A 14,316-nucleotide genomic window follows, 5' to 3' on the forward strand; every position below is an offset into this window, starting at 1 on the left:
GGAAATCTCAGTTGCAGGAAACCGTGAATGGTCTCTCTGGATGTTGCTGCAACTGCGAATCAGCTATAACCAATTTCAGGCTTTGTTGTTGTTGCGTCTGCTCTGGATTCCATTTCAGAGAGAGAAAAAGTAAATAATTGGTTTATTAGTCTTGCCTGGGTTATGTACCTTTGGCTAGGTTATGCCCTTAGGCTAGAGGAGAGCAGGAGTCTGGGTTGATGGCCCCAGAACACTAAAACAGCCAAGGTGGGACACTACCAACAAGAAATGGGACCAGGCGCAGTGGCGCACATCTGTAATCCCAGCACTTTGGGAGACCAAGGCAGGCGGATCACTTGAGGTCAGGAGTTTGAGATCAGCCTGGCCAACACGGCGAAACCCCGTCTCTATTAAAAATAAAAATCGGAAGACGGAGGCCCTCTTTCCTTGCCTAACGCAGCCATGGCTCGTGGTCCCAAGAAGCATCTGAAGCGGGTAGCAGCTCCAAAGCATTGGATGCTGGATAAATTGACCGGTGTGTTTGCTCCTCGTCCATCCACCGGTCCCCACAAGTTGAGAGAGTGTCTCCCCCTCATCATTTTCCTAAGGAACAGACTTAAGTATGCCCTGACAGGAGATGAAGTAAAGAAGATTTGCATGCAGCGGTTCATTAAGATCGATGGCAAGGTCCGAACTGATATAACCTACCCTGCTGGATTCATGGATGTCATCAGCATTGACAAGACGGGAGAGAACTTCCGTCTGATCTATGACACCAAGGGTCGCTTTGCTGTACATCGTATTACACCTGAGGAGGCCAAGTACAAGTTATGCAAAGTGAGAAAGATCTTTGTGGGCACAAAAGGAATCCCTCATCTGGTGACTCATGATGCCCGCACCATCCGCTACCCCGATCCCCTCATCAAGGTGAATGATACCATTCAGATTGATTTGGAGACTGGCAAGATTACTGATTTCATCAAGTTCGACACTGGTAACCTGTGTATGGTGACTGGAGGTGCTAACCTGGGAAGAATTGGTGTGATCACCAACAGAGAGAGGCATCCTGGATCTTTTGATGTGGTTCACGTGAAAGATGCCAATGGCAACAGCTTTGCCACTCGACTTTCCAACATTTTTGTTATTGGCAAGGGCAACAAACCATGGATTTCTCTTCCCCGAGGAAAGGGTATCCGCCTCACCATTGCTGAAGAGAGAGACAAAAGACTGGCGGCCAAACAGAGCAGTGGGTGAAATGGGCCCCTGGGTGCCATGTCAGACCTTTGTACGTAATTAAAAATATTGTGGCAAAAAAAAAAAAAAAAAAAAAAAAAAAAAAAAAAAAAAAAAAAAAAAAAAAAAAAATAAAAATAAAAATTTAAAAATTTAAAAAAGAAAATGAGCCGGGCATGGTGGCGTGTGCCTGTAATCCCAGCTACTTGGGAGGCTGAGGTAGGAGAATCGCTTCAACCAGGGAGGTGGAGGTTGCAGTGAGCCAAGATCATGCCACTGCACTCCAGCCTGGGTGACAGAGCGAGACTCCATCTCAAAAATAAAAAAGGATGCTCTTACTAGATGCCTCCTGCCCATACCTCCTTTACATCTCATCACAAAAGGAATGGACAGGAGCAGCTCAGAGTGGCCATCGGCAGACAGAATCTAATAGGAAGGCCTCCCCAAGGAAGGGACGTCTACAGTGAGCCCTCAAAGATATGCTAGCCAGGTGTAGGGATGAGTGTGGGAGAGCTCTGAACAAAGTAGGAACCTTCCACATTGCCTTCCCGGCTTCCAAGGCAGGCTCCTCATGTGGACACTGGTAGCTTGCTCTCCAGCATTCATCCCCTTGTGATAATACCTCCCAAAATTCACTTGCAGTGCCCTCCCCAACTCTCAGCCCGCCTTGTCTGGGCCTTTGGCTAGCAACCCCCAGTTCCCAGGGAGTGGAGCTTGTGACACAGGGCTTAAACCAGAGGACTGATCTTATCTACTTGGCCACCGTGATTGGTCAGGGTGGTCATGTGACCTGAGCCAGGCCAATCAGAGTGAACCTCAAGACTTTGGAAGAACAGTGATGTTTTCCCCCCACTGGATTTCAACCAGATGGTGTAAGATGTGGAATAGCTGAAGGCATTTTGCCACCACATGGAGCCTCAGAACAAAATCAGTATTTGGATAAGAGCCTACACCAGGATCTGTAATAACTGGGTCAAGCTGCACCTAAAACTAGTAGATCTCTGAGACTTCCCAGTGACATAAGCCAGTAAATTTCATGTGGCTTCAATGGGCCCTCCCCTACAACCCACTTACCATCTGGGATGAGAATCAGAGTCTTTTACCTTAGAAGCCATTAAGTCTGGCTCCCCTTCCATCTTACTGATGGGAAAACTGAGGTCTAGAGTGATGGAGAAATTATCTAAAATCTCAAGATTGTAGCCACCAGGCCAAGAACTAAAAGTCTGGGGAGGTTTGTGCCATGCCTTGATGTGTCTCCAGGTGGATCTGCGCCATGGACTCGCAGAATGAAGTGTTAACTCAGCTGCTGAACCCTCTCTTTCCTCACCCCCAGCCAAGATTGAGACAAATCTGTTGCTTTTTTTCTTTTCTTTTCTTTTTTTTGAGACAGAGTTTCGCTCGTTGCTAGGGCTGGAGTGCAATGGCGCAATCTTGGCTCACTTCAACCTCCACCTCCCGGGTTCAACTGATACTCCTGCATCAGCCTCCTGAGTAGCAGGGATTACAGGCACCCACCACTATGCCCGGCTAAGGTTTGTATTTTTAGTAGAGATGGGATTTCACCATGTTGGCCAGGCTGGTCTTGAAATCCTGACCTCAGGTGATCTGTCTGCCTCAGCCTCCCAAAGTGACAGAGGGTGAGTCACTGCATCTGGCCAAAAGCTGTTGCTTTTGTGATCCCCCTGGGATTTATCGGTGAAGCAACAGTTTCTGGTTTTGTTTTTCACAAACCCACTACGTTAGTTTCCTAGAGCTGCTGTAACAAATTACCACACTTCTGTGTGTTCACAGAAGTTCTCAAGCCACATAGGTATAAATCCACTGACACCTGAACCTGGGAAGTTAGTTCTGTTCACTGTGACTGGCAGAAATAATTTCCTGCTGATATTATTAGTGGCTCCCAGCCAAGGCAAGAAAATGAGACTACACCCATAAAGGGACTATTACAGCCCTTCAGATGCCATGTTGATGATCTTATGCTCCACCTCACACCAAATTCACACCCTGGGTAATCACTCTTGGCAAGACCTAAAACTTCACCCTTTGTGGATGGTTTAAACAATTAACATCCCTTAAAGAAAATTCAAAAGCAAATCGTTTATGCAAGGTACACAATTCCTGGGGGCCTTAGACCCCCTAAGAAACATCCTCACCACTCCTTTCCCTCATAAGGGATAAAAAGGATTAGAATCCAGGAAACTTGCTGTACTGGCCTGTTACAACCTTAATCCAAGGGAGCGACACTAATGACAGAATTTCAGGTATGATGTAAGGTGAGAGACTGAAGATAGGGGTGTACTTTGGCCTCCATAGAGAGCCCACACTGTCCCCCACACACACAGCACTGACTGCCCCTAGGCCTCTCTCAGCGAAGTGCTTCTGGCCTATATACAATATATATCTCTTCCCTCCAGTTCAAGGTGGCAGGAGTCATCAGACAAATTCCTGCTAATGTGCCAAGGACAAGGCCCTTCCAGGTCACCAGTGCCTCTCAGAGACAAGTTTGCCCTGTCATTAAATTATTTGTCATGGTGAGCTCTCGGGCATAAGAGAGGAGAGACTGAAACAGGTACGCATTGCTCTTAATAAACCAAAACCCACACCTTCAAAGGAAAATCCCAGAGGTAGACTCTCCAGGTGCGGTTCAGGAGACCAGCTCAGTCCCTTTTAAGCCTTTCTTTCCCCAAAAGGATATTTTGGTTCCAAAAGTGACAAGATAACCAGACGGTATCCTCCAGGTGGAGAACAGCCCATAACTAGGAAGCAGAGTCTCATCCCTTGAGGAGGAAGAGGGCAGTGCTAGTACCTGGGGCTAGTGGAAGAGGGTAGGGTGTGGGCCGGGCTTGCTCTGGGGCAGCTGTTCACTTCACTGCAGCCTGCAACCCTCCCATTTCCCTACAGCCCACCCAGGACTGCACTCAGCTCCAGTGAAGGTTTGTGCAGTTAGGATCTGAGAGTTTAAATTACTATATAGGTTTTACCTTTTTATTCTGGAAATTTGCAAATGTACACAAAAGTAAGGAAACTCTTATAATGGATCCTCGTGTATTTATGCCCAGCTACAGTTATTAATGGCTTATCTTGTTTAATCTATCGACCTTTTAAAAAAATCTTTTTGAGGTCGGGCGCAGTGGCTCACGCTTGAATTCCCAGCAGTTTGGGAGGCCGAGGCCGGCGGATCACCTGAGGTCAGGAGTTAGAGAACAGCCTGGCCAACACAGCGAAACCCCGTCTCTACTAAAAATACAAAAAAATAACCGGGTGTGGTGGTGGACGCCTGTAATTCCAGCTATTCGGGAGGCTGAGGCAGGAGAATAGCTTGAACCCGAATCGCTTGAACCCGGGAGACGGAGGTTGCAGTGAGCTGAAATGGCACCACTGCACTCCAGCCTGGGCGACAGAGCGAGACGCCGTCTCAAAAAGAATAAATAAATAAATAAATATAAAAAATATTTTTGGTGAGTATTCTGAGTATTTTAAAACAAATCCCAGCCATGACATCATCTTACCTGTTCATTAAATGGCACTAATTAAATGGTGCTTAAAATATTACAAACATCTATGTTGGACCATACCACCTAGAGTTCTGTTGCAGAAGGTTGGGACCCACAGGTCAAGCCTAGCCCCTTAGTTTTACCATGAAGATAACTCAGGCCGTTGGAGGAAGTGGCCGCCCAACGCAGGTGCTAGAGCGCGAACCAGAGAAGTCGGTCCTCCGGGTTCCCCCGGCTGCCTGGTGAGTGGCAGACCACAGGCTAGATTTCCCGGGCCCGGTTCCTGGAAGGGGCGGGGGACCCTCCCCTCACTACCGGCTGAAGAATCCGGGCGGTCCCCTCACGCACTTCTGGAAGTGCGCGGCAGGCCAGGGATACAGCCAGGTCCCGGGACGTGCCAGCTGCGGTAACTGAAGCCGGGGTCCCGGGCGGGCGGCGGTACCAGGGACAGGAGAGGCCTTAGAAAGAGGAGGGGGCCTCCGCCCACGACCGTCGGAATCGCCGCCTCTCCGCCGGCACCCCCGGGCCCCACGCCGCTAACAGGCCGGCGAGGCTGGCACGGTGCCCGGGCCCGGGGCGGAAAGCAGGAAGTCGACCCTGCGGGCGCGGCCCAGGGTGCGGCGCTGCAGGTGCGGCGCAGGGTGGCGGGGCGGGCACCCAGTGCACCGGAGGAGGTGAGCGCCAGGTCGCCTTCGCGGCCCGGGGACAGAGGCAGGGACGCTGGAGCTGGTGCGGCTGGACCGGGCGGGGAAACAGTATTTTCTGGAAGGGGTAAGAGATGCTGCCTTGAGCCCTTGGAATCTTGGATCCGGGCCGCCCAGAGAACCTCGATGGGAGCACAGGGATGACAGACTAAGTCCGAGAGAGGCGGCGTGGCCTCCGGCCTCTGGGAGCGCTGCCGGGAGTCTCGGGCTTGGGAGAGGGCCTGGGGGCGGTGAAAATGGGGGGAAAGGAGGGGACCACAACATCGTTGTGGAAGAATGAGTCGGGCTGGCAGAGGGTCGTGGAGCTGCAACGCGGGGCTCTGGAGCTGGAGGAGTCCAGGCTGATGGAGCGCCGGCCGGGTCCTGGGTCGGGATTCCGGGAGGTGCACCTGCGAGCCGAGCCGAGCCGAGCCGAGCCGAGCCGAGCCGAGCCGAGCCGAGCCGAGCCGAGCCGAGCCGAGCCGAGCCGAGCCGAGCCGAGCCGAGCCGAGCCGAGCCGAGCCGAGCCGAGCCGAGCGGGGGACGGAGGCTCCGGGGCAGACGGAGATGAGGGTGGGCAGGTGAGGGTGATGCAGCCCTTCCAGGAAGCAGGGCGAGGCTCAAGCACACAGAAAAACCTGTGGCCGCCGAGGTCCCCCCGCCAGCAGCGAGCAGCGGATCGCAGGGGCGGGGCTGGGGACTGGCGAACGCCGCCTTTCTGGGGCTGTCGCTTTAAGGGCAAGGCGGGGCGTACGGGCCCTTTAAGGCCACGTGGGGGCGTGCCAGGAAGTGAGTCCCGGGCCCGCCTCGCGGGGAGTGGGCCTCGGATGTCCGGAGGCTCCTGGGCTGAGCCGGCGACAGAGCCGGGGAAGGCAGCGAGACGTGGGCGCCGGCCCAGCCCCCTCCCGCGTCCGTCAGCCCCAAGTCCGGAGCCCCTCTGACCCCTCCGTAGCCCTCCCTCCGGCTGCGCCCGGCCTCCGGCAGCTCCCTCAACGCCTCCCTCCCCCTGCCCACCCCTCCCTCCCACTGCTGCCCATGCCGCCCTCTCGGCAGCTCTTCCCACTCTGCCCCGCGTCCTTTTCTTGCACCTTCGCCCCGCGTACCTCCTCCTGCCCGGCCCTGCCATTCCTCTTCCCTCCCTTCTCTCTGCGACCCCTCCCTGTTAGGCCCCAGCCTCTTCTCCCCTCACAGGTCTTCTCTGCCCTGGCCTCACCGCCTTAGCCTATCCCTCCCCGTTGCCCTGTGTCTTGTCTCAGCAGCCCCCTTGGGGTGGGAGCAGGTTGTGGAGCGGCACAACTGGGCTCACCCCAAAGCAGAATTTCTCTATCCATGAGTACACTGGGGAGGCCTTTAGGCCAACCCCCATGTGACAATCAGGGCTGCGGCTTGCGGAGAGCACAAGTGAGCTCACTGCCCTGGACTCCAGGGAATCAGAGTTCTGGCCGCGGGGTGACCCAGCTCCTGTGCTACCATGAACAGGGCCCCTCTGAAGCGGTCCAGGATCCTGCACATGGCGCTGACCGGGGCCTCAGACCCCTCTACAGAGGCAGAGGCCAACGGGGAGAAGCCCTTCCTGCTGCGGGCATTGCAGATTGCGCTGGTGGTCTCCCTCTACTGGGTCACCTCCATCTCCATGGTGTTCCTTAATAAGTACCTGCTGGACAGCCCCTCCCTGCGGCTGGACACCCCCATCTTCGTCACCTTCTACCAGTGCCTGGTGACCACGCTGCTGTGCAAGGGCCTCAGCGCTCTGGCCGCCTGCTGCCCTGGTGCCGTGGACTTCCCCAGCTTGCGCCTGGACCTCAGGGTGGCCCGCAGTGTCCTGCCTCTGTCAGTGGTCTTCATCGGCATGATCACCTTCAATAACCTCTGCCTCAAGTACGTCGGTGTGGCCTTCTACAATGTGGGCCGCTCGCTCACCACCGTCTTCAATGTGCTGCTCTCCTACCTGCTGCTTAAGCAGACCACCTCCTTCTATGCCCTGCTCACCTGCGGCATCATCGTCGGTGAGTGGCAGCTGGGGCCACGGGGGATAGGGTGGTCATGGGGACTGAAACCCTGAAGAACAACCCTTCTAGGCATCCTAGGACTTCATCTGTCCCAGCTCCTTTGGTGCAGCAGTCATAGGAGAAAGCCTGGGGGCACAGAGAGATCAAGTAACTTACTAAAGGCCACCCAGCAAGTTAGGAGCCCAGCCAGGGCAAGAACAATAGTAGTCATATAGCAACAGTAGCAAGAGCAACTGACATTTGTTGAGTGATTAAAATGTGCCAGGCACATAGATCTTAGCCATATTAACTCAGTTAATCCTCATAACAAGATGGGATTATAATCCACATTTTACAGATGGAAAAACCAAGGCACAGAGAAGTTAAGTAACTTGTCCAAGATCACCCAGCTGATAAGTGGCAGAGCTGGGATCTGAACTCAAGCAATCTGGCTTCGCAGTTCACATGCCCGACCACTGTACTCTGTTGTTTCTCAAGAGCTCAGGTGTCCTGATTTCCCATCCAGTGCTCTTAGTAGAGGACGATATGTCTTTTAATGAATATACCATCACTCTTTGCCAGCTCAGGATAGCGCCTGAGACAGTAGCAAGCGATATGCTTTAAGAGGCCTCAGTTGTCTTCCCAGACTTGATCCTCAGAAAATAATAATTATTGACAGGGAAATTATGCTAATTATTTCACATATAGCATGTCCTTTGTTCTCCCAGAGATCCCCTGGGTTGTGGCATCACTACCAGTGGTCATCTCTATACAAACAAGGAAACTGAGGCTCAGAGATGTTACGTTAGTTGCCCACGGCCACACAGCTAGCAAGCAGCCAGGCTGGGATGCAAACCCATATTAGCCAGACTCCCAGGCAATGCTTCTATCCCCTCTGCTCTTCTTGGAGGTTAGAACTGCAGTATTCAATACAGTAGCCATTGGCCACTTATTTAAATTAAAATTAAGCGAAATGTTAAACATTCATTTCCTCATTTGCAGGTGTTACAATCTGATTTTCTAGCCACATTTCAAGGGCTCAGTAGCCACATGTGACTGAAGGCTATGGTATAGGACAGCACAGGTTAGATGGGCCCATATTTTTCTGGGCCCCATGCTGGATTAGAGAGCCTCCAGCATCCCATTCCCTCCGAGTCTTCCCAGGGCTGCGTCATCTAGGAATGGAATCTTCATTTGAACCTATGCAGGTTTTTCCTGGTGCTATAAAGTTGATCTTATTTGGCCTACATATCATATTCTTTGCTGGTGGCTCAGAGTCCCAGGCTAGATGCACCAGTTGGTGGGGGAAGGGACCCATCCCATGCCACCTGTCCTAGAAAATGTTTCCCCTTGTTGGGCAACTGCTGGATCTAGGGCTGCTGGGTCTAGGTCCAAGAGGGAAGAGGGGAGAAGGTCATGGTTAGAGTGGGGGAAGCTGCAAGACTCCTCCCTGCCAGAACTCTCCCAACCTGCTTCCACTTCCCCCTCAGGGGAACAGGTGTACCTCCCCTCCTCTCTGTCCTCCTCAGATGCCCCAGGGCTCTCTACTTCATTCCTGCTGACCCTGCCAGGAATGGACTCGGGGGTGGAGGCTCCTAGTTGGAGAATTTGCTTGCAGGAAGGTGAAGACACTAGGGTAACTGGGCCCAAATCCCAAAGGTCATCCAAGTAACCAATGGTGAGGTTCTGAGAATGGTGCATTCACCGGCCTGCCTGACTAGGACGGGCTGGGGAGGTGGGTGCTCTCTGCTGACCCAGGTCCTGGCCTCCTATCTGCAGTGTTTCCTCTTTCTTCCTCCTTGTGGGGGAAGACAAGTCTCAGGCAACTATTCTAGGCTTCCCCTCCTAGCTCCGCATGTCACAAAATACCTTTCAAAGCTCCTTCTGGGCTGGGCACAGTGGCTCATGCCTGTAATCCCAGCACTTTGGGAGGCCAAGGCAGGTAGATCACCTGAGGTCAGGAGTTTGAGACCAGCCTGGCCAACATGGTGAAACCCTGTCTCTACTAAAAATACAAAAATTAGCCAGGCATGGTGGCGCTTGCCTGTAATCTCAGCTACTCAGGAGGCTGAGGCAGGATAATTGCTTGAACCCAGGAGGCAGAAGTTGCATTGAGCCAAGAGCACGCCACTGCACTCCAGCCTGGGCAACACAGTGAGACTCAGTCTCAAAAAACAAAAAAGTTCCTTCTGGGTGAGAGTCACTCTAGAACATTGAGGTTGCAGTTGCTTCTGGACTCAGAAGGTCCAGGAGGGCTGTGGGTGCTCTAGCCAAGCAGGTGAGTAGGTGGTGCAGCTCTCTGCCCCCCTCACCCTGCCCCCAGCAGGTCTATGGGTACCCCTTGTGCAAAGGTTCTGTCAAGAAAGAGGAGGGTCAGGCTCTGTGGTTGGGCTGGGCATGGTGGCTCATGCCTGTAATCCCAGCACTTGGGGAGGCCGAGGCGGGTGGATCACCTGAGGTCAGGAGTTCGAGACCAGCCTGGCCAACATGGTGAAGCCCCCTCTCTACTAAAAATACAAAAATTAGCCAGGCATGGTGGCGCATCCCTGTAATCCCAGCTACTCAAGAGGCTGAGGCATGAGAATCACTTGAACCCAGGAGGCAGAGGTTGCAGTGAGCCAAGATCATACCACAGTACTCTAACCTGGGTAACAGAGCGAGACTCTGTCTCAAAAAATAAAGAGAAAAAGAGAAAAGTGCTGCGTGTTGAGTGCCTATGATGTAGGAGATATCCTGTCTCCTTTAGTACAACCACCTCCATGACAACTTTCATTCATTCATTCCACAACTAATAATTGGTGGCTAAACACATGCCAGGCACCGTGCCACGCTTTGGGGATACAAGTTTGGAAAAGGTAACCTCAGCTGCTACACTCCTGGAGGGCATGGTGGTGACAGTTACACTAGCATGGTAAGGGCTGTGATGGGGCATGCATAAAAGGGGCTGTGGGAGCTCTGGGCAAGGGAGGGGACCCAGGGACAGGGCAGTCTAAGCAGGCCTTCTGGAGGAAGTTTAGAAACTGGGTTTAGAGGAAGAAGTAGGGACAGAACATTCTAGACAGAAGGAAGAGCATGTGCACGTCTTCATGGCTGGACCACAGTGAGACTCACCAGACACGAGGCTGCCCAGTCAGGCTGACTCCACGTGGTGCAGGTCCTGAGAGCTGTGGTGAGTGAGTCGAATTTCTCCCGAAGGCAGCAGAGAGCCACAGAGGGGCTTCATGCCAGGGCATGGCCTGGGCTGATCTAGACTTCAGGATGATCATTCCGGTTGCAAGGTGGAGAGTAGATTGACTGGAATGGACAGGGAGGTGACCCAGAGAACTCAGAGAGGTTAAGTAACTTCTCCCGGGCCACTCAGCTTCTAAGCTGCAGAGCCTGATTGGAGGCTAAATCTGTCCCCAAAGCTTTCCCCACTGCCCCGTGTTGCTAGATGCTGTGGCAGGAAGTATAACGTGCATCGTTCAGCCCCTGCCTTCTAGGAGCATGGGATCTGGCTGAAAAGACCAGGCTGTCACCATGGGCAGGGGCCCAGCAGCCCAGAGCAGGCAAGGGGCTTTGAAGGAAAGCGAGGCAGTAAGAGTCCAGGTTCTGGGGCTATCAGGAAAGGATTCCCCCAGAGAGGCCAACTTTGACCTTGACAGATGCGTAGAATCCCCCAGAAAGGAGGAGGGTGTTTCTGGCACAGGACATGAACAAGGACACTGAGGCCCAGGGTGAGAAGCAGGGAGACAAGCAGAGAGGCCAGGGCAACCACAGGACAGAGGAAGGGCTGGCAAAGGTTCAGGGACCCCCACCTGCCATGCCAAGGAGTATAGTCCCGATATATGGCAGAAGTGGGGAGCCATGGAAGCTCTTTGAGCAGGAAGTAACACAAGATGAGAGTCTCAGAGTCACTGCCCCAAATGACACAAGAGATTCTAACTTAATGCTCCCCATGACATCATAGGCTCGCGTTCCATGCAAGCAGCAGCCAAGACTTAGACAGTGGCAGTCATTTACCCAGGATCACCTTAAATCGCATTAACCACTAAGTGGCACTCATCCTTCAGAACTCAGTTCAAATGTTATTTTCAGATGCCACAGGCCAGCTCAGTCGCCCACTTACGGGCTCTCACAGCACCTTGTACTGCTTTATGGACCTCATTACAATTCTTACAATTGTAATTAAAGAAGTAACTGGGAAGCGATTTGTTTTCATGTCTTTCTCCTCTGCTAGCAGATAAGTTGCCAGAGGAGGTTTTCTTGCCCTGAGCTGCTCCGGTAGTCCATGTAGAGTGCCTTGCCTGCAGTAGAGACTCTGGCTGTGCTTATTGGAGGGAGGCCTAGGGAGGAGGGGGGAGGGCCGCAGTACTCAGTCTGTGAACTTTGGTGTCTGATCCTCTGTCCTCCTCCTCATCCCTCTTCCCCATCTTTCCCCCACTCCTCCTCTCCCCACTGCAGGGGGCTTCTGGCTTGGTGTGGACCAGGAGGGGGCAGAAGGCACCCTGTCGTGGCTGGGCACTGTCTTTGGCGTGCTGGCCAGCCTCTGTGTCTCGCTCAACGCCATCTACACCAAGAAGGTGCTCCCGGCAGTGGACGGCAGCATCTGGCGCCTGACCTTCTACAACAACATCAACGCCTGCGTCCTCTTCCTGCCCCTGCTTGTGCTGCTCGGGGAGCTTCAGGCCCTGCATGACTTTGCCCAGCTGGGCAGTGCCCACTTCTGGGGGATGATGACGCTGGGCGGTCTGTTTGGCTTCGCCATCGGCTATGTGACAGGACTGCAGATCAAGTTCACCAGTCCCCTGACCCACAATGTGTCGGGCACGGCCAAGGCCTGTGCCCAGACAGTGCTGGCCGTGCTCTACTACGAGGAGACCAAGAGCTTCCTCTGGTGGACGAGCAACATGATGGTGCTGGGCGGCTCCTCCGCCTACACCTGGGTCAGAGGCTGGGAGATGAAGAAAATTCCGGAGGAGCCCAGCCCCAAAGAGGGCGAGAAGAGTGCCATGGGGGTGTGAGTGCCACAGGCACCCTGGATGGCCTGGCCCCGGGGCCCGTACGCAGGTGGGGCCAGCACAGCAGTGAAGGCGGTCCCCTGGACCCCAGAAGGATGCTGTGGTGTGGACTGGGCGCTACTTACAGACCCAATCAAAATACGGTGGTTGAGAAGGAACCAGTGTTTACAAGTAGTATCAGAAATTTGAAGGAACCAGTGTTTATAAGTAATATCAGAAAGTTGCCAAACCCGTCTCTACCCTCTCGTGTTTCTGAGTTTTTGTCCTTCCCGAGGGAGTACCCTAGTGAGAGTTGAACCCCTTCCTTCCGCCTCCAGGGTCTGTCTGCCTCCACATCACTCTGAGGACAGGGACAAGCAACAACCTTGAAGGGACAGCAATGGCAAAGCCACAAAGGCTTCACTGTACTCAGGGGAGATGGCCCCACCACAGCCACCTGGAGAGGGTTGGGAAACCTTCCATCTGCGGTGGGCAGGCAGCCTCACCCTGGGCCCACAAACCAGCCTTCCTTCGGAGGAACGTGTGGGCTGGACTGAGGGAGGAAATGATCGAGTTCCCTCTGAGACCAGCAGATCCCCAGGGGCTGCTGGGCAGCGTCCTGGGAATGGGGTGGATTGTGAGAAAGTGCCCACCATCTGCACCCTGTATGTCCAGCTTTTGAACACAAGGGAACCATGCTTCTCTTAGAGGTTAAGCAGGGTCATTAACATCCTCCCCCCGTCCCTAACACCACATTGTCCTGCGTGGCTCCTCTGGCCCTGAGTGGCACCTGCTCCTCTGGTCTCCCAACACCTGGCTCAGGTAACAGCCTTCTGAAAGCAGAGCCAGGGAGCCGCCTCTCTCTTCTCCCAGTTCTGCCTCCCCCACAGCCTTCCTCCCCAGGTGGGGCTGATGGAGCAAGGGTCCAGACTAACAGCCTTCCACCCCAGCTGTGTCTGGCGCCCCTAGATCTCTGCAAGGGAGGTGTTATAGCTTGTTCTGAGCCGCTTGCCTTGTGACGGTAAGACACCAGCCTTTACATTCTTCCCTGAGGTTGCGGCTGACAGGGCCTACTTGGCCCCACTCTTAGTCCAGCGAGCTCCTATATCAAGATGCCGTAGGCTGGGTGGCTTACAAACAACAGAAACTTATTGCTCACAGTCCTGGGGGCTGGGACGTCCAGCAGATTCGGACTCCGCTGAGGGCTGTTTCCCATTCCATAGATGGTGCCTTCTCGCTGTATCCTCAATGGTAGAAGCACAAACAAGCAAGCTCCCTCCTGCCTCTTTTATAAGGACTCTAACCCCGTTCATGAGGGCTCCGCCCCTGTGACCCAATCAGCTCCGAAGGCCCCACCTCCTAATACCGTCACATTGGGGGTGAGAATCCCAACGTGAATTTGCGGGGTGGGGGAGGGATACACACAAATGTTGGGACCATAGCACCCTTCACCGCACCCTCCTGCCCTCAGGGTGTCTTTCACTCGCCGGCCCTTCTGGTGGGCATTTGGTACATCCTTTCTCTTAGGGTGATTTCTGAGGTCTTTAGTCCGTATAGTGAAAAGCTGGGGAGAGTGGGTCTTCTCCCCCGTCCCTCTCCAGTCCCCTCACAATCCCAGGTGGGTTCTAATGCAGCTGCTGGGGCCTGATGCCCTGAGTTGTTTGTGATTCAATAAAGAATCAGTAAGATCCTGTGTGTGTGGCCTGAGGGAAGAGGAAGCAGGGCTGGAGAGCATTTATGAACAGGGCCGGAGCGGGGGAGGGGGGGCCGGGTGGAGGTTTGTGAACAGGGCCCTGGGGTGGTGGGGAGCTGGGGATCTGTCAGGAAGGAGGGCTCATCCCTGCCTTCACCAAGCCCACCCACTAGCAGGCAGCCTTTGTAGGAGCTTGTTCTTTCTAAGGATACCAGGCTCCTTCCTGGAAGGTAGGTGACCAGACTTCAAGTTTCCTATTAGTTGTCA

General features: G+C 53.8%; 2 protein-coding genes across 6 annotated transcripts; both read left to right on the forward strand.

The window, feature by feature from the left end:
- Positions 1 to 407: 407 nt before the first annotated feature.
- LOC115893475 (40S ribosomal protein S4, X isoform) lies at positions 408 to 1,289 on the forward strand. The gene has a single exon (XM_030917304.1). It carries the CDS (start codon positions 442 to 444, stop codon positions 1,231 to 1,233), a length of 792 nt encoding a protein of 263 aa, XP_030773164.1. The 5' UTR covers positions 408 to 441; the 3' UTR covers positions 1,234 to 1,289.
- Positions 1,290 to 4,885: 3,596 nt separating this feature from the next.
- Positions 4,886 to 14,044, forward strand: SLC35C1 (solute carrier family 35 member C1). 5 transcript variants are annotated; one of them, XM_030917307.1, is made up of 3 exons: positions 4,886 to 4,948; positions 6,869 to 7,395; positions 11,821 to 14,044. In XM_030917307.1, the coding sequence occupies exons 2-3, from the start codon at positions 6,900 to 6,902 to the stop codon at positions 12,378 to 12,380; spliced, it is 1,056 nt and encodes a 351-aa protein (XP_030773167.1). In that variant the 5' UTR covers positions 4,886 to 4,948; positions 6,869 to 6,899; the 3' UTR covers positions 12,381 to 14,044. The 5 variants fall into 5 exon arrangements, with proteins under 5 accessions (XP_030773167.1, XP_010369347.1, XP_010369345.1 ...); XM_010371045.2 differs by lacking the exon at positions 4,886 to 4,948 and adding an exon at positions 4,962 to 5,112; XM_010371043.2 differs by lacking the exon at positions 4,886 to 4,948 and adding an exon at positions 5,042 to 5,477.
- The last annotated feature ends 272 nt before the right edge of the window (positions 14,045 to 14,316 follow it).

The sequence above is a fragment of the Rhinopithecus roxellana genome, chromosome 15 (genome assembly GCF_007565055.1).
Source record: "Rhinopithecus roxellana isolate Shanxi Qingling chromosome 15, ASM756505v1, whole genome shotgun sequence".
Taxonomy (NCBI): Eukaryota; Metazoa; Chordata; class Mammalia; order Primates; family Cercopithecidae; genus Rhinopithecus; species Rhinopithecus roxellana.

Coding starts and splice junctions, on each gene's coding strand:
- LOC115893475 (XM_030917304.1), top strand. CDS start 442: ATGGCTCGTGGTCCCAAGAAGCATCTGAAGCGGGTAGCAGCTCCAAAG.
- SLC35C1 (XM_030917306.1), top strand. Junction 7,396..11,820: donor CACCTGCGGCATCATCGTCG/GTGAGTGGCAGC, acceptor TCCCCACTGCAG/GGGGCTTCTGGCTTGGTGTG.